The sequence below is a fragment of the Cydia amplana genome, chromosome 18, assembly GCF_948474715.1.
Source record: "Cydia amplana chromosome 18, ilCydAmpl1.1, whole genome shotgun sequence".
NCBI lineage: Eukaryota > Metazoa > Arthropoda > Insecta > Lepidoptera > Tortricidae > Cydia > Cydia amplana.
In genome coordinates, this window is record NC_086086.1 from 12,866,787 (window position 1) to 12,894,087 (window position 27,301).

At 40.9% G+C, this 27,301-nt stretch overlaps 2 protein-coding genes across 2 annotated transcripts; one reads left to right on the forward strand and one right to left on the reverse strand.

Annotated features, from left to right (window-relative positions):
- Nucleotides 1-2,433: 2,433 nt before the first annotated feature.
- Nucleotides 2,434-21,625, reverse strand: LOC134656352 (lon protease homolog, mitochondrial). The gene is made up of 16 exons (XM_063511871.1): nt 21,094-21,625; nt 20,211-20,342; nt 19,680-19,809; nt 17,956-18,253; nt 17,252-17,381; nt 16,264-16,404; nt 15,051-15,214; nt 13,916-14,145; nt 11,210-11,402; nt 10,031-10,218; nt 9,103-9,278; nt 8,418-8,583; nt 8,032-8,218; nt 7,023-7,209; nt 6,135-6,281; nt 2,434-2,532 (listed from the first exon to the last, which is right to left on the reverse strand). Exons 1-16 carry the CDS (start codon nt 21,496-21,498, stop codon nt 2,503-2,505), a joined length of 2,904 nt encoding a protein of 967 aa, XP_063367941.1. The 5' UTR covers nt 21,499-21,625; the 3' UTR covers nt 2,434-2,502.
- Nucleotides 21,626-22,124: 499 nt separating this feature from the next.
- On the forward strand, nt 22,125-25,884 carry LOC134656622 (NAD-dependent protein deacetylase Sirt6). The gene is made up of 6 exons (XM_063512179.1): nt 22,125-22,223; nt 22,308-22,435; nt 23,956-24,198; nt 24,639-24,812; nt 25,031-25,154; nt 25,240-25,884. The coding sequence occupies exons 1-6, from the start codon at nt 22,158-22,160 to the stop codon at nt 25,882-25,884; spliced, it is 1,380 nt and encodes a 459-aa protein (XP_063368249.1). The 5' UTR covers nt 22,125-22,157.
- The last annotated feature ends 1,417 nt before the right edge of the window (nt 25,885-27,301 follow it).

Here is a 27,301-nt window from a genome sequence, read left to right on the forward strand (position 1 = left end):
CGAAAAGCTAGTGGTAAATTGATATTTCATACATAAGTTCCGAAAAACTCATTGGTACGAGCCAGGATTTGAACCCGCGACCTCCGGATTGAAAGTCGGGCGTCATATCCACTCGGCCACCACCGTTTATAAGTGAATAACAAGTAAATTAATAAGTGCATAACCTAATATGGAACAAGTAAATTAATAAGTGCATAGCCTAAAAACAAATAAATTGATAAGTACATAGCCTAAAAACAAGTAAATTAATAAGTACATAGGCTAATAACAAGTAAATCATAATAACAAGTATATTCTACAATATCGAGATACAATTCTATTGGCTATATTCTACAACATCATACGAATAAATTCTATTGGCTATAATATTCGATCTATGCCCATGTTTCCTGGGACGGCACATAGTTGAATATGGGGTAGCCATAGTGATAATTATAATACATTTCATTAATGCTAGTCTTACTAAAATCTACATACGTTTCTAAAAATGTATTATACTTATCGCCAATTGGAAAACACGACATTAAGTTTAGCTTATTAACTATCGGTGTATCCTTAATTTTTTCTAAATTTACTTCTAATCCTAATTGATTAGTTGTTAAGTGAGTAGTCGGTGATGTCAAGTCTGGTGAATAATCATAGACTATGGCTCTTAATTCTAATAACCACTGTTCTTTAGCATACTGTTCTAATAACTCGCGATCATTATTGTCTTTGTTTTTCACTTCACTTTTTGTTATAATGTTTTTCAAGTGGTCTTCCCACATGTCATGATTGTTGTCTTTAGTAATGCAGAATCTCTGTGTGTAATGTTTTCTCATTGCTAACTCCACCCTGGCCAATTCTGCGACGTCATCTGCTGGTGCTGGTTGGGTGATCTGCATGTAGTGTAAGCGTTCTTCTATTTGTGCCTTCAAATCCTGCAGGTCTGCGATGTACTTGGGCTCTAATTGTGGCTCTTCTAACTTGCATGTGATTGATGCGTCTTGAAGTTTTCTGAGTCTTTCTTCGTAGACACGGCGTATCAAGACTGCTCGGTCGTAGAAGTGGTACTGCCGACACGACAACTTGAGCAACTTGTAATGTTCTTCACAATATTTGAATTTCATTGACACATATTTTTTACATGGTTTGTCCCAAGTATAGGCTGAACATATCAGTCCCACAAAATTCCCAAAGTTACCATCTTTTCAAATGCCAAAAACTACCTGCAAGTCGTATCAGGTAACAGTCGTATCAGGTAACAAGTCACTGTGGGATTGATTGATGTTATCGAGGATGCCGACACGTGGCCTAAGGCCTAAGCAGGCCACACTTATGGATCAGAGACTCAGAACAGGGTTCTTGCATCTGTACTGATATGATTGAAGCTCGCCGTGGGTTATGTGATTCTTCCAGACGCCATTGGTTATTCTGGTTTCGCTCAGCAAGTAAATGGGCCACGTCTACACTTAGCCGTCTTCGTTCGAGTCACGTCCGTACTTCTGTATTCCTCGCAAAAATACATGAAAAATAAAAATTGATACAGAAATTGTAAAGCAACCTAAGCAACAAGTGTCAATACTGTCAATGTCACTGATAGATGTCACTGGAAAAACCGATTATTTTTGAGCTGTCAAGATCTCATGTCAGAACGTCACTACTAATTTTGACAGCTCCCTTAAAAAAAAGAATATCTCTGGTTTTTGGCTTCCAATTATTGGGTCGTACATTATTGGGTCGGGCTTTCTCGACCTGTACCAATAATGTTCAGCCCAATAATTGAAAGCCAAGGGACTCAAATTAGTGGACGCGAATTATGGGGTCGTACATTATTGCCCTGTGAAAATAGTGGCTTCGTATTATCGCCCCGGACCAAACTTGCGCGGACCGAGAATGCTCAACCCAGGAATGTACAGCCCAATAATCCGCGTCCATCATGGACGCCAATTATTGGGCTGTACATTCTTGGGTTGAGCATTATTTGGTTGTGTATTAGTGGCTCCCGACTTGACAATGACACTATCATGAATCTACGTCTAGTTGTCAATCAAGTGTCGTTCGGAAACTAATAAATATTGTGAATTGTTCTACCGTGCGTGCGTGTTGTACCTACGCGCAATTAGCTTGCGATTTCACTTTCTCCCTCTAGCCACATGCACTGTGTGCAAGTAACTAACTTTAAGCTTGCTGCAGCTCTCACCTCAACCTGCAGAATATCACTCATTTGTTTGCATGATTGCTATAGAGGAGAAGAGTAATGTCCAATATCTTATGTAGAATTTTTTAAATATTCTCTGTAGTTTGACTATTTTGGCGACTTTGAAGATGCGAGAACGGCACGATATTGCTGATTACTGCTACTTACCGTCGACCACAGCAAAGGAACACCAAATAAAATGTAAATACAGGTTAAAATCGTTTATTTAAGTCTCCTTAATAAAGTTAAATGGTTCTTAGTAACTTCGCGCTGTTGTAGCATGGCGTGACTGTTAAACCGTCGTTGTCGTGGTTAAACCGTGGTCAGTTGGTGGCTTTCCACTCACGTTTGGGCTGTAAACAAAGCTAGATTTTATTGAGCTTGAAATTTTATAGAAGGGTACGTACCTATCAGAAGCATTGCCATAATGGAACTTTCGGCGGCAACGCTGCTATACTTGGTCAAGCAGATCTTCAGTAGAAAAAGGCGGCAAATTTGAAAAATGTTGGCGCGAAGGGATATCGTCCCATAGAAAATTTCATGTCGCGCCTTTTTAGGGTTCCGTACCCAAAGGGTAAAAACGGGACCCTATTACTAAGACTCCGCTGTCCGTCCGTCCGTCCGTCCGTCTGTCACCAGGCTGTATCTCACGAACCGTGATAGCTAGACAGTTGAAATTTTCACAGATGATGTATTTCTGTTGCCGCTATAACAACAAATACTAAAAACAGAATAAAATAAAGATTTAAGTGGGGCTCCCATACAACAAACGTGATTTTTGACCGAAGTTAAGCAACGTCGGGCGGGGTCAGTACTTGGATGGGTGACCGTTTTTTTGCTTGCTTTGCTCTATTTTTTGTTGATGGTGCGGAACCCTCCGTGCGCGAGTCCGACTCGCACTTGGCCGGTTTTTTTACTGACAAGATTTGCTTGACCAGCTATATTAATGTATTCTTTTTTGTCATTTAGGTACACGTTTCACATAGTTTGGTTTCTAATTAGATCCACTATCCAACAAAGAGCAATCGGCCGCCCGTATTTCTAGCGAGGACCGATTGACTCATACAAGTGATACAAATAACAAAAAAACTAGCGGTAGAGCCCAACAACGTTGGGGCTGTTAAAAAGATATTAGTGTTATACAGAACTCGTTTATAAATTACAACTCTTTTTCATCGTCCCCAAATAACTATATCCCGCATATGTAACCCATAAGCGTAAGGCGGGTAGGGCACATGTTCAAAATATGTTGGTACTCTTGGTGTAATTGCACACGGAGCTTTTAACTAGCGCATTGTGCAGTTTATAGAAGGTGTCACAACTTCAAGGGCGCTTAAAAAAATAAAACATACTGGGTAATTTTATGTTTCTTGGCATTTTTTTTTTTAATTCCATTCAAAGATCTAACGATAGTAAATGTTACCATACTGAATTGGCCTATCTATCAGCTTAGCACACAAAAAAATCAGGCATCTACCGCAATAATTCACGTCACCATAAATAAAAATCTCATCGTACTCGGCGATAGGTGAAAAATTAAAAAAAATCATAACTCCGAAAATACGAAAAATCGCGGAACATACATGGGGGTGATTCAGATAGCCCTCTAGGTCCTCTACCTCCCAGCTTCAGTATATCACTACTTCTTGGGACACCTTGTATACATCGTGTAAATAATGGTTCGATAAAGCGAGCGGGTTCAGTAACTTGAATATGCACCCGCGCAAGTAACCCGCGCGACCTTTTCGAATGAAAGTAAATCTACACGCGCCGTGTGCAAGTATCACAATGCGACCTACAGATTTTATTACTATGAATATTATGAACTAGGAATAGGGAATGAGATGTACGAAAACTATAATATTATAGAAAATACTTATTTATTATAAAGTACTTATAGCAACTTTACACATTCATAACAATCGTACATCTCCCATAATCGGCATAAAACAGCATATCATAATAATAACAACTCTACATAGGTTAAATAATTTTCTCAATAACAACTACAATCTAATGAAACATGCTAGCCACAACAGACGGGCCAGTGATAACCTTTTTTACTAAGGGTGGTATTCCACCTGTCCAATCTCTTTGCCCAATGTGTATTTGCGTCTCACATTTTACTTAGTGAGAGAGTGAGACGCAATGCATTAGATAGGTGGAATACCAACTTCAGTTAAAAAATCAGTTAGTACACTTTATGAACCGTAAAAAGGTTTTATCCAGTTAGTTCAACTCGCTATTGCTTATGTGATACATTGTCCTATTGGGATATCGACAACTTGCAATTCTTCTATATAGTCATAAGGCCACATATCATAATATGTAAATTTACACGTTTGTCTGTTACGGCTTTGCACTTATTTTTATCTACAATAAGTATCTACATTAGCCCTAGTAGCACGGTCACATTTTTATCGTTTATCACCATGCCTGTCACGTTCTAACAAGTATGTAAGTGCGAAAGTGACGGGCATAGTGATAGTCGATAAAAATGGAACCGTGCTGAGCCCGCTGTATCTACATTACAAAAATGCAGTCTCAGAGACTCAAGACTTTTTTTAATATAATATATCAGCAAATTATATAAGTACTTACAAGTTATAAATAAATATTTATAAATTTACAAGTTTTGTAGGTATCATAACAAAAGGTTTCATATTGATAATGGAATAATTACATAAAGTGTCATTACATACTTATAATCTAACTACCATTTTACATTATTCGATAATATGAAAATGCCCTAAGTTATTTTTGCATAGAGAATTTAGTATTTTCGAGGTTTTATCCATAAAATTGTTTTTGCTTAGAATATTGAGCTTTTTCAAAGTGTGATAACAATGTTGATTGTATGTGTTGTGTGCTTTACGTTACACATTCAAAGTATTAACAGTTTCAGAAGTAAATATTTAGTCCTTTTACGGCAGTTTGCTTTCTTATCAAATACATACAACAATCAGCAGAAATGCCTACGCAGTTCAAATGCTCAAACCTACTTGCACACGCTCTTATTACCATAACAATAAAGTTGCTTTTAATAATATTATTTTAAACAAAAACCCCACTTAGCAAATTCCGTTACTGACTTTTTGCCCATCTATCTGAAATTAACGCTAATAATTTTTTGTAGGACATGACTGAATCAGATAAGAATAAATATATACATACATACATTTAGCATTTGTCACCAGCCATTTTTAAAATAATTCTGGTCGACATGTGTCCCTGGTATATTTGTAACTTGCCCACTTGAGTGTCAACATTATAAATTCGTCCTTCACTTTGTTAATATAAATCTCAACGTCATAAGTCATAACATGAACGGTGATTAATGGTGCGCATTCGAATTTAGATTTAAATGTTAATTATTAAACCGTGATTCATTGCTGACTGAAAAAGGCAAAGGGGAAAAGAGAAAGAATGATACAGCTAGCTGCATTTCCGACGACCTCCTAGGCCACGTAACAGCGCAGTACACCGCGCACTTAAAGTCGTAACACACTATCGCACCGCCCCGCGACCTTGGTGCGCCGCACCCATAAGTGAGAGGGAGAAACAGATATCTCTTTCTCGGTCTAACTTGTAGGTGCGGCGCACCGTGACCTTGAACGGTGCGGTGTGTTACGGCTCTAACGTCAGACCTGCTCCTCCAGCGCCGCCAACGTCACATTAGAACCCAAAATTTGCCACTGAAATTTGAACCTAAACTGTAGGAAATAGAGTTGATTTTGCGTTGTTATTGAACGAAACAAAGCAAAAGCGACTCTGTTCCAATTAAACATGGTTTAAATTACATCGAACTGAATAGGTACTATAGGTAGGACCTTGGGCCTTAGTGGGTTAGGATAAGAAATACGGCTAGCGTAGACGGACTCTATCAGCGTTTCGTCCGACAATACACCCTCCTAGCCAAGGTATTAGCGCAGTACACCGCGCACGTATATCAGACCTGCTCGTCCAGCGCCACGCGGAACACGTCCTGGTAGTCGCTCACGAAGTGCACGTCGATGTCGTCTCGGATGAACGACGGAAGGTCGTCGAAGTCCCGCCGGTTCTCCTCGGGAAGGATCACGCATTTCACGCCGACTCGTTTCGCCTGTCAAACACGGAACAGTTTAAGTTTTTGGTGCCATTGAATATAGGGCATTATCTATGGAAAGGGACCTTATTGTCGATGGCGCTTACGCCGCACAGCGTCGCGCGGCATTGTATTTATATCGGAGCATCGTTAATAATGGCGTAACCGCCATCGACAATAAGGTACCTTTTCATAGATAACGTCACATATAACTGTGCGGGATGATTCGCTTGACAGCTCCTTTCAACGGTGCACTATACGAGTATTATTGATTTAAGCATAGGTAGTATGCGCTTAGCCGAATGGTTTATCGGCGTGCCGCCGCGGTTGCAAGTGTTGCAGCCACAAGTGCGTACGTGAACTTAGAAACCGCTCTCCAAGGGCACACGGGCATTCACCGTTATGATCTTTTTCTTAATGCCGCCTACGGGTAACACGCGAGCCGTGAGCCAATATCCCCCGTCATGAGCTCACGTACAGGGCGAGCAGCGGCGTGGTGGATGCTACAGGCATATAGTACTCTCCCGCGTGACCTCGGATATAAACCTACGCGCCGCCTACCGTCGGCGGAACAAAGCCAGTAGGCTGCCACACGTTCTCACCTTTTGTATGAGAGTTAAGTATCTGTTCTATATAATCTGTGCCATGGCCGCCATGGGTTCACTTACCGCTATGATCTTATATGAGCCGGCCAACAGGGCGTTGCGTTCTCGGGCACTTGCATGAGTAACTAATAATCCATGCCCTGGGTACACTCACCGCTATGATCTTCTCTTTGATGCCTCCTACGGGTAGTACGCGTCCCGTGAGCGAGATCTCGCCCGTCATGGCGAGCTCCCGTACGGGGCGACGTAGGGCCAGAGACAGTAGCGCCGTGGTGATGGTGCAGCCTGCTGACGGACCGTCCTTGGGCGTCGCGCCTTCGGGCACGTGCAGGTGGATGTGACTGGAACAACCAAACACCAACAATTTTCGCAGCTAAAGGTCACGGATCATGCCTTAGGGCTACCAAAGAGAATTTTAAATAGAGGCTGATTGTCAAAGTAAATTATTTAGCCACAGTAAATTCACTGCCATCTTTTGACAAAAGATTAAAACTGTTAGAACGCCATTTGAGTTTGACCCTTATTCTTTCACTAATATGTGTTAATTTGCTAAATATTGAAATTAACGCCATCTACCCGAGAGTAGGCCAAAGGTATGGTGCAATCTTTTCGAGCGATGGCGCCATAACTTTTGGGGCTGTACTGTATGTACTGGGGCTACATAATTTACCATGACAGTATATTAGTATATTATAACTCTGTATTCACTCTATTCTCTTTGGCGCTACTATCTACTATCTCCAAACTACGGCCAACTAGGCCGAGAAACATGTCAAATTCAATTCGGTCCCTGAAAAGGAAGCACGCCCCATATTTGGTCTCTGTCTCTTATGTGCCACGTAATAAACTGAAGACAGCTAAATTCTCCGGACTACATCTTCGGGTGAGATAACATTACGCATTGTTCTAGGCCGTTAAGCCTTTAAACGCCACGCCTATACGTGTGCGGCGCGTCATCGTGAACCTTGTCGGAATGCACGAAGGTTGATATTGGGCTGTAGCCGCGCGCGTCAGTCGACGTCTTTAGCGGTCAAAGGGTAATATTTAGAGATGCAACGGTATCCGGTATCCGGATATTAATATTAGGGCCGGATAGGCCCGATACCGGATAGTAACCGAATATCCGGTGCATCTCTAGTAATACTCTCACCCGAGTGACTCACCTAGTGTTAAGGAAAGTGTTATCTGGATGGTGTTTGTGCATGTAGTTCCTTGCGACAGTGAGCGCGATGCGGGCGGACTCCTTCATGACGTCACCGAGATGGCCGGTCAGCTCGAGCGAGCCCATCGGCGACTTGTCGTCTTGGTGCGCGTTGCGAAGTGCGGTTTCTATGTAGAGAGTGCTGCCACCTGTTGGCAATGATAGACGTTTAATTTTACAAATTTGAGACTCAACTAGAGCGACTCTACTGGTCACGTGACCACTATTTCTTCTTTGTCGTTCTTTAAAGGCAGAGGGAATATATTTTCCAGATGATTTTGAACTTTTTTTTCAAAGTGATAGGGTTCAATTTTGCATAATTTCTGACACCCTTAGCATTTTACTCACCCATGGCGGTCCAGGCGAGTCCCATGACGACGCCGGGCGGCGTCACGGCGTACATGCGGTCGTGCTTGAACGTGGGCTTGCCGACTAACTCGGACAAGTTACTGTCGTTTACGGTCAGATGCTCCGCTTCTTGTTTCACTATCTTGTAGGCGACTTTGCGGGATATCTGACAAAATAATAATGTTTTAGGCGAGTCATTATCATTAGTGTTGTCACGACTCGTAGGACCCTTAGGTCGGCTTGGCAACTAGGCGAGTATATAATACGATTCTAGCATCACAGTCACCAAACCCGTTGTCCAAACATCAATGTATAAATCGTCTGCAAGAGGTCTGATGAGCACGAAATTCCCGTATTTGATCCTGTTTTCAAGACATTTAATCAACAGAGGCGAGGCGTTCATCGTCTTTAAAATGTGCAATATCTTACGAGTGGTACACTTTGATATATTTTTCCTCGTGTGGCAATAATTGTATGTCTGAGGCATGAAACTCTGACCATGTAAATGGTACAGACAATTGTCACCCGTAATTGATATTGATATTTTATATACCTAATATTGACCTAAACAGGTTGTTGGAATTTAAGAGTGTCAAATGACAATTTTCTAGTTAGTGAAATAGGCACCTCGAATAACGATCCTCAGAGAGAAAAAAATAAACTACCTAAACTATGAAATAGTTACCTTTTCTATATGTTTCTGCAGATTTCTGACTCCGCTCTCCCGGCAGTAAGACTTGATGAGCGACGTCAGCGCCTCTGACGTGAGATTGAGCTGTTCTTCAGTCAGCCCACAGTTCTTGCGCGCCGTCGGTACCAGGTACTGCTGGGCTATCGCTAGTTTCTCCTCTGCGACATAACCTAAATAAATAAAAAGTATGAAAGGCGTGTTTTTAAAACTTCTACTTTTTTTTGAACCTGGTTCATCAAGCTTAGCAAACCTCTGTTAAATTAGGTCTCTTTCCAACAAACGTCAAATTAAGGATTGGGGACAAATTATTATCAACGTCTTTATAGATTTTGCAGACGTTTAAAATTAACGCCATTATCCTGCAAGACTCTCTTAGGTCTGTTTCTAAAAGTATACTCTAAAAGCTACCTTACAATCTGTTCAATAAAGTCCACACTCACCAGACATATCAATAAGCTCCATTATGTCCCGTAGAAGCTCCGGAATCTGTTCGACCACGTTGGCGGTACAGATGAATAACACCCGAGACATATCGATCGGTACGTCGAGATAGCGGTCCAGTTAAGGCCTTCCTATGCCCAGTGACACTCCAAAAGCGACCTTATAATCAGTTAAATAAAGTCCACACTCACCAGACATATCAATAAGCTCCATCCTGTCACGCAGAGGTTCGGGTATCTGTTCGTCCACGTTGGCGGTACAAACATAGCGGGCCTGTCTATGCCCAGTGTCACTCCAAAAGCGGCCTTATAATCTGTTCAATAAAGTCCACACTCACCAGACATATCAATAAGCTCCATCCTATCACGCAGAGGTTCGGGTATCTGTTCGTCCACGTTGGCGGTACAAACAGCGGGCCTGTCTATGCCCAGTGACACTCCAAAAGCGACCTTATAATCTGTTCAATAAAGTCCACACTCACCAGACATATCAATAAGCTCCATCCTATCACGCAATGGCTCCGGAATCTGTTCCACCACGTTGGCGGTACAGATGAATAACACCCGAGACAGATCGATCGGTACGTCGAGATAGTGGTCGAGGAAGTTGGCGTTTTGCTCCGGGTCCAGTAGTTCTAGGAGGGCTGATGATGGATCCCCGTGGACGCCCCTGTGGATAAGTCAAATGTTAATTAATCGGCCAAAGAACTGCACTGTACTGCCTAACGGTTTAGAATTAGACAAAGAAAGTTTGTTTCACAAACAAGTTTGAGGTTATTTGGCGAATTCCCTGAGACTTTATTTTACGTGAAAACATGAGCATTCGAATAAGTGACTCTCATTGACCGAGCGTTAGCGAAGGTCTCCATTTCAGCTAGGACAGATCGCATTTCTCATCTCAACCGATTTTCGCGAAATTTTATGAGCAGGTTTCAGAAATCAATAGATTTTTTGTGCTATTTTGGAGGCTTTGGAGCCATTGAGGTTCACGAGGTCTACCTACAGCTCACAGAGCCACTAGTTTACTTTAGGCGCGCCTATTAAACAATAGTTCGTTTTTTTTAGCATTAGAAAAAAGGGAAACAATCTTGACGAGCCTTTTCATTGAAAAACGCTTTTGAAAAATAAGTCACGGCAAATATGTAACAATTATGAATAATTATTTAGATTTTGCTTTCTTATGAAATAGTTACTGATTTTTAAAAGGCGTTTTTCAATTAAAAAGCATGTTAAGATCGCTTATTTTCTTTCTAATGCTAAAAAATAAAAACCGGCCAAGTGCGAGTCGGACTCGCGCACGGAGGGTTCCGCACCATCAACAAAAAATAGAGCAAAACAAGCAAAAAAACGGCCACCCATCCAAGTACTGACCCCGCCCGACGTTGCTTAACTTCGGTCAAAAATCACGTTTGTTGTATGGGAGCCCCACTTAAATCTTTATTTTATTCTGTTTTTAGTATTTGTTATTATAGCGGCAACAGAAATACATCATCTGTGGAAATTTCAACCGTCTAGCTAACACGGTTCGTGAGGTACAGCCTGGTGACAGACGGACGGACAGCGGAGTCTTAGTAATAGGGTCCCGTTTTTACCCTTTGGGTACGGAACCCTAAAAACGAACTATAAACGGGAAACACTCACTAACTAATATAGGTACTCACTTGCCAATCTTGTCGACTTCATCAATGAGAACCAGTGGGTTCTCAGTACCAGTCTTCTTAAGGCACTGCACCAGCTTGCCGGGCATCGCGCCGACGTAGGTGCGGCGGTGACCTTTGACCTCGGCCACGTCCGTCATACCGCCCACGGAGAACCGGAAGTATTGGCGGTTGAGCGCACGCGCTATGGAGCGGGCTGGGAAAAATTGCAACAAAAAAAAAACAATTTATTTGAAAATTCGAAAATCTATAAGCATTTTTGACCCGTAACTTGGTCAATCTCAGATTACATACAAATATTTGCGTCGGGTCTCTATTGTTTCCCATAAAGTTTTAAGTCATAATGTATTCTTTATCTGCATTTTCGTTAGTCATAATTTGGTTTTTCTCAGAAACGCGTAACTTTTCAGGATTGCCATAAAACAAACCTAATCTAAAATTGGTTAATTGAAAATGTATTTTACAACCTAAATGAGTTTTTTCTGGAATCACCAGTTTGTTAAGTATAAGTTAGTCAGTAAGCTAGTATAGTTAGTAGTTTTAAGATCATATTGTATGCTCGAAATGGGCAACTGTTGATTCGATATCTCATGTTTATGACATCTTATGTACACAGTTTACAATTAATAAATACTTTACTTTACTAACCTATCTTCTTCTATCTATAGGCGAACCTTACGAAAATCCTGAAAAGTCAACGGTTTCAGAATTATGACTAAAGATAATCTGACAATCATTAACATTATGACTTTCAATAATTATGTCAAACAAAGGGATCCGATTTGCGTCACGTCAATAGTCAAATGAGTGCCAAAGAAAAAATAAATAAACCGATAGGGAATTGCTTAGTAACCAATAACTGAAACAGGTTTTTGCAAACTATCCATTTAATGATGGGCCTACCAAGGGCACAAAATTTTGATACTTAGGTATTCTTAACTTTCAGCTTTAGTTACTTTAATTGTAGTTAGTTTTAGTTTTATATTATTCATCCATTTAATTACATAATGTCAAAATATAAAACTTGTGTCAATATGTCTATCATAAAGGTACCAACCTATACTAGTCTTGCCACTTCCCGGCGGCCCATAGAAACAGAGTATCTTGCCCTGCGTGCCGCCTTTCAACTGCGACACCGCTATAAACTCCAGGATACGTTTCTTAATATACTCCATACCTCGTCTAGTATCACTCGAGCTACTTTCAGTTCGAGGTTCTTCTATAGCCTTTACCAATAAAGTTATAAAATATAACATTGCTATACCAACCTATACTAGTCTTGGCAACTCCCGGCGGCCCGTGGAAGCAGAGTATCTTTCCTTGCGTGCTGCCTTTCAGCTGCGACACCGCTATAAACTCTAGGATACGTTTCTTGATGTAACATTGCTATTATACCAACCTATACTAGTCTTGGCAACTCCCGGCGGCCCGTGGAAGCAGAGTATCTTGCCCTGCGTACTGCCTTTCAGCTGCGAGACCGCTATAAACTATAGGATACGTTTCTTGATGTAACATTGCTATTATACCAACCTATACTAGTCTTGCCAACTCCCGGCGGGCCGTGGAAGCAGAGTATCTTGCCCTGCGTACTGCCTTTCAGCTGCGAGACCGCTATAAACTCTAGGATACGTTTCTTGATGTAACATTGCTATTATACCAACCTATACTAGTCTTGCCAACTCCCGGCGGGCCGTGGAAGCAGAGTATCTTGCCCTGCGTACTGCCTTTCAGCTGCGACACCGCTATAAACTCTAGGATACGTTTCTTGATGTAACATTGCTATTATACCAACCTATACTAGTCTTGCCAACTCCCGGCGGCCCGTGGAAGCAGAGTATCTTTCCCTGCGTGCTGCCTTTCAGCTGCGACACCGCTATAAACTCTAGGATACGTTTCTTGATGTAACATTGCTATTATACCAACCTATACTAGTCTTGCCAACTCCCGGCGGCCCGTGGAAGCAGAGTATCTTTCCCTGCGTGCTGCCTTTCAGCTGCGACACCGCTATAAACTCTAGGATACGTTTCTTGATGTAACATTGCTATTATACCAACCTATACTAGTCTTGCCAACTCCCGGCGGGCCGTGGAAGCAGAGTATCTTTCCCTGCGTGCTGCCTTTCAGCTGCGAGACCGCTATAAACTATAGGATACGTTTCTTGATGTAACATTGCTATTATACCAACCTATACTAGTCTTGGCAACTCCCGGCGGCCCGTGGAAGCAGAGTATCTTGCCCTGCGTACTGCCTTTCAGCTGCGAGACCGCTATAAACTCTAGGATACGTTTCTTGATGTAACATTGCTATTATACCAACCTATACTAGTCTTGCCAACTCCCGGCGGGCCGTGGAAGCAGAGTATCTTGCCCTGCGTACTGCCTTTCAGCTGCGACACCGCTATAAACTCTAGGATACGTTTCTTGATGTAACATTGCTATTATACCAACCTATACTAGTCTTGCCAACTCCCGGCGGGCCGTGGAAGCAGAGTATCTTGCCCTGCGTACTGCCTTTCAGCTGCGAGACCGCTATAAACTCTAGGATACGTTTCTTGATGTAACATTGCTATTATACCAACCTATACTAGTCTTGCCAACTCCCGGCGGGCCGTGGAAGCAGAGTATCTTGCCCTGCGTACTGCCTTTCAGCTGCGAGACCGCTATAAACTATAGGATACGTTTCTTGATGTAACATTGCTATTATACCAACCTATACTAGTCTTGCCAACTCCCGGCGGGCCGTGGAAGCAGAGTATCTTGCCCTGCGTACTGCCTTTCAGCTGCGAGACCGCTATAAACTCTAGGATACGTTTCTTGATATCCTCCATGCCGTAATGGTCCTCGTCCAGTATTATTTGGGCGTCTTTCAGTTCGAGGTTCTCTTTGGACGTGATACCCCAGGGCAGGGACGTCAGCCAGTCCAGGTAACAACGGGTCACGCTGAAAAATTAATGGTTTTTCATTAAGTCATAAACCAAGGTCGTACAAGGACGAGTTTTGGGCCAATGGCGTCGAATTCAAGCATGTAAAAAAATAAGAAATCGATATAAAATGTTAAAAAAACCTATCATCATCATCATCATAACTTAAGAGCTTTGCTCTTGTCGGTGGAGTAATCGCCAATCATATCTTTCTTGCGCAAGTCTTTTAATTTCCTCATACGACGCATTATTTTTTATTTGGCTGAGATAAGTGATTCTAAGTTTCCCTTCTTCTCTTGTCGTTTCAATCCTGTCTTCCAAGATATTTAGGAAAAAGTTGTCATGCCGTATCAGGTGTCCTACCATCATGCCTCTCCTATAAGTAGTACAAATATGTAACTAATATAACAGAAAATTATAACTAAATTAGGTCGTAATTAAAAATATACTTCCATTCGTTTGTACACCGACATAACCTCTCGCAATAAAACCATACAAATCTCCGTTGCATCGTATATAAAAGTAGTAATCTCATATCAGTTTCGCACATTATCACCTGCAGATATCGCAACCATATGTTTTTAAAAGTCAATACTCACTTGAACTCCGCTGGTGGCCTAGCGGTAAGAGCGTGCGACATGCAATCCGGAGGTCGCGGATTCGAACCCCGGCTCGTACCAATGAGTTTTTCGGAACTTATGTACGAAATATCATTTGATATTTACCAGTCGCTTTTCGGAAAACATCGTGAGGAAACCGGATTAATCCCAATACGGGCCTAGTTTACCCGTTGGAAGGTCAGATGGCAGTCACTTTCGTAACAACTAGTGCCCACGCCAATTTCTGGGATTAATTGCCAAGCGGACCCCAGGCGGACACGAGCCGTGGCAAAATCGGGACAACGCGAGGAAAAGAGAGACTCACTTGAACTCCGAGCTGTGGCTTTCAAGGAAGTTCATCTTATTAAGTTCCTCGTCTATGACGGTCTGTACGGCGTCCGGTACGGTCTTGCCGGCCAGTCGCTCGCGGAACTTATCACCTATCGCGTCTTTGTCGTCCTTTTCTAATCCTAGCTCTTTCTTTATCACCTGTAAAAAAAAAAGTAAATGTAATCCACAGTGACAAATCTTTAACCTTATTGCAAAAACATAAGGGCCACATTTAGTGCCAGCGGCGATCGAGCTACGCGTTACGAGCACAGCCGATAACATGGGAAAACCCGTATGTAGCGAAAAGCGTCAACGAACGCGGGTCGCTGGCAGTGAATGTGTTACGAGTGTTGAATATAAAACTTCTATAAGCTCAATGTGTCTTTCGTCGCTGCTAAATCTTGAGTTTGTATAAGTACTCCACTTATGCTGCTATTTTATAAATTTCAATATCTATCTGGGAGACCGAGCTTTGCTCGGAAACATATAAAAACGCAATAATTCGCATCGTACTAGATCGATTTTCTGCCCCCGAAAACCCCCATATAGCAAATTTCATCGAAATCGTTAGAGCCGTTTCCGAGATCCCCGAACTATATGAATATACAAGAATTGCTCGTTTAAAGGTATAAGATAAGATTTAATAATAACGGAAAAAAAGCGCGTTTTCCCAGAGATAAGACTAGCTAGCTAGCTAGATGAACTTTTCGCCCCTGAAAACCCCCATATAGCAAATTTCATCGAAATCGGTAAGAGCCGTTTCCGAAGGTATAAAATATCGTGTTTGATCAAAATCTTTTTTAAGAACCGTTTTCATATTTCATTTATTTGCATAATCAGGTACATTACAATACACAGGTGTTATTCGTAAAGCGATGGTATTTTGTCATATTCTCATATTTGACCTATTGAAGGCATAGGATAGATAGCAGAATGAAATCACAAAAGAGTATTACAGTACATGTGGTGCTACTATCCCGAACTAGTGCGGGAATGAGCACTTTCCGTGCGTATGTCGAAAGTTTAAAGTGCCATATGTACTGTAAAACGTTGTACGATACACGTGCGAATAGGTAATACGCAACTCGTGTCGATTTAAAACACTCCCTTCGGTCGTGTTTTCATTTATCGCCACTCCTTTCGAATTTAATCTTTTCCGCACTTGTATCGTAGATAACTATTTAAGAGTAGTATGAAGAATCTCGTACCTTTAGCTGTTCATGAAGTATGTACTTCCGGTGTTGTTGCTTGACCTTCTCCTCGACCTCCTTGCCTATCTTCTGTTGCAGCTTCGATAGCTCGTACTCTTTCTTGAGCAGCGATAGTGACATCATCAGCCGCTTCGGAATCTGAGAACATTAATATGTGAGTGTAAGGCCTGAGTGGACGCTCGAAGCGGAGCGTTCGGCGGGGCGTGCAGCGTGGCGTCGGGCTCACGCGTGATGTGAGCAGCGTGCACTAAGGCCGCTCCTATGCGTTTGCATTTGTTTAACATGCACGCCGCACGCCCCGCCCCGCTGCACGCCCAACTCGAGCGTCCACTCAGGCCTTACAGTAATATGTGAGCCTATTGTGTCCCACTGCTGGGCAAAGGCCTCCCCCTCTTCTTCCATTCGTCCCGGTTTTGAGCTAAATTTTATCCCGACATCGCCGGAGAGGTCTGACTTAATAAAAACAATTCCGCGGATGGGCACTATAGGTGCAGACGTTTTAGATTTGTTTGGCAAGCTTTTTAAAGACGTTTCACGTCAAAATACAACTACCGCCTACAACTTATCTGCTTTGCCTTAAGGTTGATAGGTAGAGAATGCCTTATGGCATTAAGTTCGCCTGTTGTACAGTGTGTTTTCTTTTTTTTTTCTCTAGCCTATTTTGGTGTCCCACTGCTGGGCAAAGGCCTCCCCTCGTTTTCTCCACTCGACCCTGTCATCGGCATTTTCCCACCATTTGGGGTAGAATGCGTCCAAGTCGTCCCGCCATCTCCTTTTCGGTCTGCCTGAACTCCGGCCTGCACCGTCTATTGTGTTCCGTGGGTCCCACTCAGTAACCATTTTGGCCCACCAGGGTGCATGCGGCAGACATGTCCAGCCCAGTCCCACTTAAGCTTAGCGGTCTTGACGCCTACATCTACATCTACTAGTGTGTTTTCTTATGTGCAATAAAGATTAAATAAATAAATAAAATGTTAAAACTCACGTCCATCTCCTCGAGAATAGCCTGCAGCTCGGCAGGCTCGGCGCCTGTGAGGGCGGCGCCGAGGTCGCTCAGGTACACCGGGTTGTCTACCACCCTTTGCCCTTGTGCCAACATGTGGTGCAAAGATTCCCTGCGAAATAAGAAAGATTTAGACTAGCTCAGAATAAAAAGACAATATGCCAGTATGAACACAATAGGGTTCTTTACAAACAAGGGTTTTTGACATGCAGAAACCAATGTCAGCTGAAAAAGTTGTTGATCTACATTAAAATAACTGTAACTAAGTGGAAGACTGGACTGGTTAACTGGAAGAGATCCCATACAGGGATAAGTTCGCCTTTGTTGTATTTAATTTACTCTGTAACTGTTTCTCGTGTTTTTATTTCCTTGTGCAATAAAGTATATACATACATTCATACATACATAAATAGGTAGGAAATATTCTCGTTTCTGATAAATGAAATAATTTGTGACATTTTCAACCAAAAGATACCACATTGTCGATTTGTCGGTTAACAATAGGGTTGATTTCAAATTGAAGCTATATGAAAATAGCGCCGTATTGACAACCGACAATAAATAGACCCGAAGTAATGAGTAATCTGATGGTAAGTTAAGTTTTTTTTTGGTGAAAATGAAACAAAAAACTAGTTTGTTTTATGAAAGGCTCAAATTAAAACAATCATTAAAGAAAATCCACTCACCTGTACAAAGGATTCAAGTTGATAATATCCCTGATAGTCTTAATAACTTCCTGTGTCAACGCTTTCACCTCCTCCGTCTGCTGGAACTTCTCATGCATCAGATTCTCAACCTTCACCATCATAACTTGATCCGGAACCTTCTTCTTATCCTCTGCCTGTATCTCTGGGTCCTTGGGTTCTTCGGCGACTGGTTTCTGTTTCCTCGTGTTCCTGTGCTTGCGGCGGCGGCGCTCCGCGTCGGACTCTTCGCGGGTGACGTTAAACTCAACGTTAAACACGGGAAACTTTAGCTTCATTTCTGAAATGATACGGATCATTTCAGAAATGAAGTGTTATCAGTATAGGCATGCACGGCTCACATGTAATGCAAGCATTGACGTATATCTCAGGACTGGCCTTACGGGCAATAAAAATGGGGCATGAATGGGGCCAGTACAGCGGTGTGACACCGCTACAACGCGATTGGTTAATGAGTTCGCATCACGCGCGCGACTGGTCGCAACTAGTTGCGTTAGACTGCACGATTGGCTCGAATTCGTCAGTAACACCGCTGAACTAGTACCATTTTTAGTGCCCGCAAGGCTCATCCTGAGATATACGTCATACGTCAATGAATGCAGGTCGATTCACGAAAGCTGACACGTATGGAATGAATGAGTGAATGAAAATATCTATGTGTGTATCACATTAACCAATTAAATAGGTGGCTCTAATTGTATGTCGTTCCATTCGTGCCAGCTTTCGTGAATTGACCTGTCTGTACAGCTCTGGCTCGCTACTTAACCGTTTGAACGCCACGCCTTTAGTCCGACACCTTGTCGGAATATACGAAGGTTTATATTGGGGTGTCGCCGCGGGCACTAGTTCACGTCTTTGGCGGTCAAAGAGTTAAATAAGCGCTTTACGCGTTACTTACAAGCTAGGTAATGCAACAGCTGACATACAATAACGAACCTACTGCATTACGAACCTAGTGTGGAAAAACTTTTACTGGTGACGGAATAAATGGCGGTTCATATTTTTCGGTTAATGATAAGTTTATGTTTATGAGCCATTTTTGTCGACTTTGGGGACAGTTCCATGGTCACAATTATTGAATATGACTCATATATTTACCACACAGCATAAAGCTTTATAATTACGAGTAAAATTTGCGTAATACCTTAACATGGGACTATGTTATTTCAGGTACTGTCACTTAGATAAGCTGCTGGCTAAAACATTAGAAGTGTAGCTATAAAATCTGATTTCTCGCTGGCACTTATGCTACTCATGTCATGCTATCAATATCTTATACCTTTAAACGAGCAATTCTTGTATAGTATATATGTATTTATTTATATATTTTGGGGATCTTGGAATGGCTCTAACGATTTTCGATGAAATTTATTTAGTTGCAGAGACGGTCTACCGTGATATAGTTTCATTGTTTTCACCTTAAATTCCGACGTTTCAGCTGAGTTGCACCAGCTGTAACGCTGTGTTGCAGCTGTTAATGTGTAATTAAATATGTGTACAAAACGCCAGAGTTTAAAGTGTTACATTGCGATGAAATTTGCTATATAGGGGTTTTCGGGGGCGAAAAATCGAGCAAGCTAGGTCTTATCTCTGGGAAAACCCGCATTTTCGAGTTTTTACATGTTTTTTTAGCAAAGCTCGGTCTCCCAGATATTGTAAATTAAATTGCTCTATGTACACATGTGTAGTTAGTGGATTGTACATACCGGCAGGCCCCACTTCTATCTCATCCTCAATGAACTGTCCGGTGATCTTTATCCTTCGGTGAGCCATCACTACTAGCCGCAGCTTGAAGTCCATATCCTGCATCTCATGTATTTGGGCAAAGACGCCCACCTGATGAGCAACAGTATTTTTAAAACAGTCACCTAATTAAAATGATCATAATTACTTGTGAAGAACTTTAGCAACATTTTTATTTGACTGTAAAATTTTTTCAAATTGTCGAATCTTCCGAAGGTTTTCAAATAAAACCTCGTGCCGCCCAATGTACATTAGGATGTACACTCAGTTTCGATGGAATGTCAACCTTAATTAAAAACACAATAGGTAGCATTTCATTTGTCTCGTAAAATTTTCGAACACATGAAATTCAACTTAATTGAAAATACAACAAGGTTCTAATTTCCTTGGCTATTATTTTGTATGGTGGGCGGCACTCGGATAACCTGAAATAAACGAACCAATAATATGTTGTACATAACATATTGTGTATGTTTTTCAAATCGGCATATTACCTGGTGCAGGTCATCAAGGCTGGAGACCACATCGGACTTCTCATCTTCCTTCTTGCGGAGGAATATGCCAATGTACGGCTGATTGAGTTTCACTTTCCGTCTTATTAAGTCAATTAAGGCAGGATTTGAGATCTGTAATGACATTCAACTAAATTTGTAGATAAGCAAAACACAGCATTGGGATCAATAGTAATATAAACAAAAAAATATGTTTTCATCTCATATATTTATGTCACTTATCTGTTCACCTTTAGACTTTATTGTTATCCATCTATGACCATGCATTTTCTTATCTTTATAGAGCCATAAATAACAAATGACTGCTATGAAATAGAACATGATGTTTTACTTCACCAAAACGACTAGTATATATCGCTTCAAGTCAGGGATGGAATACTGGTATAATTTTCATACAAATTAACCGGTATTCAATTTCTGTATCACGGTTGTTTATGTATATTTTTGCACTTACAGTAGCTAATATGATCAATCATTATGCTTACTTAAATAATATTCTATAATATCAAAGAAAATATTGTGAATGCTATGAGATATTTTGATTTCTAGTTATACCGGTAACAGTCCTGCTTGAAATGCCAAAAAAAGGAATAACAATAAGATCCAAGCCACTCTTTTATTAAAGCTGGGGTTTGAAAACATCAGCTAAGGTTTGAAAGCCAGAGGAATCATTTATACATATTGCAAAGAAATTCTAAATTCTAGTATAAGGCCTACTTTTCTAAAACTTGTGTAAAATAACAGGGATAGGATAGTACCCCATCAGTAGAATCAGTCAGTAGGCTGGTGATAGTGACAACTACAATTAATGTATACAGTTTCTACAGTAAATCTATAATAACAACCTATAACATATTGTAATCACCTCAATCAACTTGATGAATCTTGGAAACACGGGGTTCCTGTTAATAGCGATGACCGGAACCTGCGGCCATACCTCGGGCACCGCCACCGGCGCCGGCAGCTGGCTCGAGAACAGCGGCGTATCCTCTTTCAGCTCCGCATCCTCCTCCGGCGGGTCATTCTTGTTGCCCGTCGAATATAACCTCACACTTCCCAATTGACGATTTAAAACCGCAGCATTGTGATTAGCACTACACACGCGACTTCCCTGAGCCCACAATCTACTTCTAACACAACCCGACAAAGATTTCTCGGCTGATTTACTATGTGATGCAACTTTTGTTAAGTTACGGGCTAAACGAGCAGAAGACTTCAAGTTCGGATTGAATAACACCGTGTTCCGCAATAAAACACTGGCGCTATGCATTTTTTATGTTGTTAAAAGATATGTAATTGGTTTAAACGCCTTCTCCCATTTAAATTATTCAAAATTTAAGTATTTAAATGGAAATAGGTTATATTTCCAGACTTTTCAGAAGCCGAATAGATAACATTGACAGTGACATTGACAGTTCTAGGGATGCACTACATGGTTTCAATTCGAAGTCCGAAACTTATATGCGCGTGTTAAGGCAATTTGCGTAAGCAGACAAATCATAATCGAATAATTAAGCTAGAATTTAATTTTGTTCTACATTCAATCCCTGTTTGTTAAGTTAGCTTTGAGTACAGAGAGGAGCTACAACGAAAACCAAATAAATTCGCAAATTGCGGGGATTTTTCTCTTTTACTCCAATGACGCCGTAATTACAGTGACAGAGAAAAACGCTCGCAATTTGCGACCTTCTATTTTCGCGGTTATATAGCCCTAGTCCTATACTTGCGCATGTAGCTGATGTATTTTAGCTTGCGCGTGCAAGCACAAAAGCATTAATTTAGCAAGACTGAACACTGAACGCACCTTAACTTATGTCAAACTTGAACTTTTGTTGGTTCGCTTGTGTTTGGTGTTGGTGTGTACATTTCATATTACTAAAATAATTAATAAATGACATGCTTTGATTTGAGTGTAAACGCTAATTCAACATGTCTTGTAATTATGCTGAGGGTTTATCACCCTATGAACACAAAGGTGTCCTAGGAATTCCTGAGGTAAACATTTATATTACTTTACTGCCCTTTTATTTCTAAATTATTTAATAATTTTTGTTGTCTTATAATTGTTTATGATTCTAGAAATTTGATTCAATCGATACATTCAACAAGAAATGTGATCTATTGGCTCAACTCATAAATCAAAGTAAGCATGTGGTTGTTCATACTGGTGCTGGGATCAGCACTTCAGCTGGTATACCGGACTTCAGGTGAGTTCACTTATCGTAGTTCATCATACCACACTGGCACTGCTGCCGCTAAGCCGCCTGCTGTGTCCAAGCCTAAGCAGCGGCCGAAGAAAGGGGTGCAGAGCCTTCGTGAACATGTTCACAAGGACCAACAGCCGGCTCTAAGGGAGTCGCGATGCGACGAAGATGGTTTTAAAAAGGTGGAGAAGAGAAGGAAACCAGCTCGTCAGAACCAGTGCGGTACCGCACCGACCGGACCCAATCATTTGCTGCGTCCTGCAACACCGTCGACGCTGCTGTATGTGTCCCGTCTACACTACCATACGAAGGTCGATGATATCGTAAAGTATCTGAAAGCAAAAACCGGATTCATCCTGAGGGTCGCGAAGTTGGAATCTCGACACAATGCGAATTTTAATTCGTTTGTGGTGACCGTTCCGACTGAACATCTAGCGACCTTCACCAAGGAGGAGTTTTGGCCGAAGGGTGTCAAGTTTCGGCGGTTCCGCGGCCGGTTCCCTGACACTGCGGGGTTGCGTAATGCATCGCAATCATAATGTGTTTTTAGGGTTCCGTAGCCAAATGGCAAAAAACGGAACCCTTATAGATTCGTCATGTCTGTCTGTCTGTCTGTCCGTCTGTCCGTCTGTCTGTCCGTCCGTATGTCACAGCCACTTTTCTCCGAAACTATAATAACTATACTGTTGAAACTTGGTAAGTAGATGTATTCTGTGAACCGCATTAAGATTTTCACACAAAAATAAAAAAAAAACAAAAAATTTTTGGGGTTCCCCATACTTCGAACTGAAACTCAAAATTTTTTTTTGCATCAAACCCATACGTGTGGGGTATCTATGGATAGGTCTTCAAAAATGATATTGAGGTTTCTAATATCATTTTTTTCTAAACTGAATAGTTTGCGCGAGAGACACGTCCAAAGTGGTAAAATGTGTGTCCCCCCCCCCTGTAACTTCTAAAATAAGAGAATGATAAAACTAAAAAAAATATATGATGTACATTACCATGTAAACTTCCACCGAAAATTGGTTTGAACGAGATCTAGTAAGTAGTTTTTTTTTATACGTCATAAATCGCCTAAATACGGAACCCTTCATGGGCGAGTCCGACTCGCACTTGGCCGCTTTTTTAGTGTTTAGTTATATTTTTATAATATGTATGCTAGTTTTAAGGTATTTATGTATGGGCCACTAGTTGCCTGAAATAAACGATTTCATTCATTCATTCATTCATTTTACTTTGTACCCTAAGAAACAACTTGCAACAAAGAAAACATAGGTTTATGTGTTTAAATGCAATTCTTCCCCCTTCTTCTTCAGCAAGGATGCATACGACTCTTAACTTTCCTCCACACAGCCCGATTTACTGCTTCTCTTCTCCAGAGTGTCCCTGCAATATTCTGTTTAATATAGTCCTCCCATCTGGTAAATTGTAATTAAAAAGAATTAACTATGCTAGTCCATTACTTTGAATGTGACAATAGATATGAGTGATAGTTTCTAATTCAGCTTTTTCTCTTTCAGAGGACCAAATGGTGTATGGACTCTAGAGAAAAAAGGCAAAAAGCCCTCTATCAATGTCTCTTTTGCTGATGCCAAGCCTACAAAAACCCATCTGATACTAAAGAAACTTGTAGAGTGTGATAAAGTGCATTACATAGTGAGCCAAAACATAGATGGCTTGCATTTGAAGTCAGGGTTGTCACGGGATTACCTCTCCGAGCTACATGGGAACATGTTTGTTGATGAATGCAACTTATGCAAAAGGTTTGTTTGTGTATTTTCTTATATTTTAACCAATTCAGAACTTATTACGTCTTCACCTCGGCTAGTCTGTGGCCATGAGTAAGCCCATTAATTATATAAAATAAAAATTGCATTCATTTGAAAAAAATTGATCCCTAAATAGTCATTGCTTGTACATAAATCATAGTTGTTAATCCCTCCATAAATCGCATCTCCCTACTAAATAATCTAATTAATTGAAATATACAATGATATATTATTTCTATTTCTAGTATATACAAAATTAAATGTGACATTATCTATGAAAAGGGACCTTACCCCCCACGGTTACGCCATTATTAACGATGCTCCGATATAGATACAACGCTGTTCGGCGTAAGCGCCATCGACAATAAGGTCCCTTTTCATAGATAATGCTCCAAATGTCAAAACCATATCCCCATGCTACTTAATTTTTGCAGGCAATTTGTCCGGAGCGCTCCAGTGGAGACAGTGGGCAAGAAGTGCAGCGGCGTGCCGTGCGCTGCGGCGCACGTGTGTGGCAGGCCTTGCCGCGGGCGGCTCTATGATGGTGTCTTGGACTGGGAGCACAGCTTGCCGGAGAATGATTTGCTCATGGCAGAGTGGCACTCTAGGTGACACTTTATTTCAGATATGGCAAAACAATTTGACAAGATAAATGTTAGCCGGGTCCACACAGAGCGCGAGGCAATTTCCTCGCGCACAAAACGGCCAGTGTAGACGTGCCTCGCCTCTGCCACACGCGTATGCTCGCTCTGTGTGGACCCCAAGTGGACCCGGCTAATTGGTGTACATATGACAATTATTTAGTAAAATGAGTTTTTTTTTTCAGTATTGCAGACCTCAGTATATGCCTAGGAACTACTTTACAAATCATTCCAAGCGGAAACTTACCTTTAGAAACAGTTAAATATGGAGGGAAACTAGTCATCTGCAACTTGCAACCCACAAAACACGTAAGCAATAATAATTTAATTAATTAATTTTATACCATCATTTTGTTTTTACATAATAATTAAAGTTACCATTTGTTATTTTCAGGACAACAAAGCTGACCTTGTAATAAATTATTACGTCGACGAAGTTTTAGAGAAAGTTATGAACATACTTGGAATAGACATACCAACATATTCAGAGGATGAGAATCCTATGAAAAAGGCAGAATCTTCAGTAGTTGACTGGACCATAGATAGATATAGTGTTCTAACTTTAGAGAAAATGTTCAAAGCTAAATGTAAAGGGGTTAAAAAGAAACGGGTACTTATAAAGAAACGTAATAGTGATGTGGGTATCAGTGGAACAAACTGTGATGATAAGGCCAAAATAATAAAACTAGAAGTAAAAGAAGAAATTTGTGACAATAAGACAGAAAATGGACATGTAAATATTGTAAACGAAAATAGACAGCAGATTAAAGTTGAAAATGAACAAAATGATGTAGGCATTGTAGGAAATGGTCAAAAAAGTACATTTGAAAATGAACAAAATGATGTGGATATTGTAAATGAAAATGGACAGCATATCAAAATTGAAAATGAACAAAATGATGTAAACGCGGAAAATAAAATTGGGCATAACAATATTGCTGAACATAAACAAAATGATGTGGACGTTGTAAATGAAAATGTACAAAATATTGCCGTTGAAAATGAGCAAAATGACGTGGACATCAATGAAAATGGATAACAACTTTTACAAGTTGAAAATTAACATAATATTGTAAATCTTGACCTGGACATTTCCTATCGCATTTATTATGCATTTACCTGTGGTGGTAAACCTACCTTATACAGTTATGTATGTTATCACAAATAAAATTATGTATTATAATTAAACTTAGGTAATACAGGAACAATTTAAAAGAAACAGCGTTTTAATATTAAACAATTTATTAAAACAAAAATCTTTAATTTAAAATAATCTCTTTGGTGTCATTTGGAATGTCTAATAATAAATTATAAGGTACAAAAGTATAAAAGGTTTTATCAAAAACAAAATCTCTCTTAATCTGACTACTTTTCTTTAGACAAAATCCCAAACATGAGCCCATCAACGCGCACACTAGCGCCACTGGTAAATAATTGTGATTATTTAAATTTAACGACAGATATAAAAATATAAAAAGGGGGCAGTTATGTACTGTATTTTGGATTTAAGTACATATGCGTCCAAAGTTAAAACGGCCGCTTTGGTTTTAGTTCATTTACCAGTGGCGCTAGTGAGCACGTTGATGGTCTCTTAATGATCTTACGATCGGCCGCCGACATATACAAAGTGGTTCTTAGAACCTTTGGTTTTCATCATCTGGGTAGCTTGATGGTACGAAAACATTGCATTGTCATTAACCTTTTGAACGCCAATGACCGATATATCCGCACCGTAGGTTCAACGCCTAAGACCGATTAATCGGTCACATATCACAGAGCAACATAGACCTACGTGCATATGCATAAAGTTCAATTCCAGTTTTGACACTTCGGTGACGTGGCGTCAGCGTGACAGCTTTTGTGTTTGACACGGCGTCGAAAAGGTTAAATTTCTTGGAGGATATAATCAAACGGGGACGCCATGTCTGTAATTTTCTGTACAAAACAGTCTGCCGATTTTGCGGGGGAGGGGAACGTCAAATGTATGCGTAACGTAAAAATAGCCATGTCAGATAAACGTCAGTCCATACATTGTGTATGACCGTTGGCCGCCTATTTTCGACAGAGGGGAAAGCCTGTTAATGGCTACTCCGTTTAGTTGTATCCTCCAAGTTAAATTTAGATATGTTTTTTTTTACATTGCAGTCTTAAATATCACTTCTTATTTTATCACTACCAGTTATAAATGCTATACACGCCGTCAGCTAGAGTGACGATAGTCATACAGTTATGCACATTTAATAAAGAAGTTTCACAGAGTTTACAGACGGTTGCACCGGACCGCGACTTTGGTGCGGTCAAAATTTCTCTTTCGCTCTCACTTATAGCCGCGTCCTTAACGGGCGTACGGCGGACCACCTTACACACGATCGAACGTGCGCCAGACCGCGACCTTTAGTTGACGACAAGTAGGTATAGTAACATTGAGCATATCTGCAGTTCAACACGCTCCCTAT

Excerpts from the sequence above, each read along its gene's own strand:
- LOC134656352 (XM_063511871.1), bottom strand. The coding sequence starts at position 21,498 with ATGCATAGCGCCAGTGTTTTATTGCGGAACACGGTGTTATTCAATCCG. Across the intron at positions 20,343-21,093 it reads GATTCATCAAGTTGATTGAG|ATCTCAAATCCTGCCTTAAT; the intron begins GTGATTACAATA and ends ATGTCATTACAG. Across the intron at positions 6,282-7,022 it reads TCAAAGAGAAGATCATAGCG|GCGAAACGAGTCGGCGTGAA; the intron begins GTGAGTGTACCC and ends CGTGTTTGACAG.
- LOC134656622 (XM_063512179.1), top strand. The coding sequence starts at position 22,158 with ATGTCTTGTAATTATGCTGAGGGTTTATCACCCTATGAACACAAAGGT. Across the intron at positions 22,436-23,955 it reads GCTGGTATACCGGACTTCAG|AGGACCAAATGGTGTATGGA; the intron begins GTGAGTTCACTT and ends TTTCTCTTTCAG. Across the intron at positions 24,813-25,030 it reads ATGGCAGAGTGGCACTCTAG|TATTGCAGACCTCAGTATAT; the intron begins GTGACACTTTAT and ends TTTTTTTTTCAG.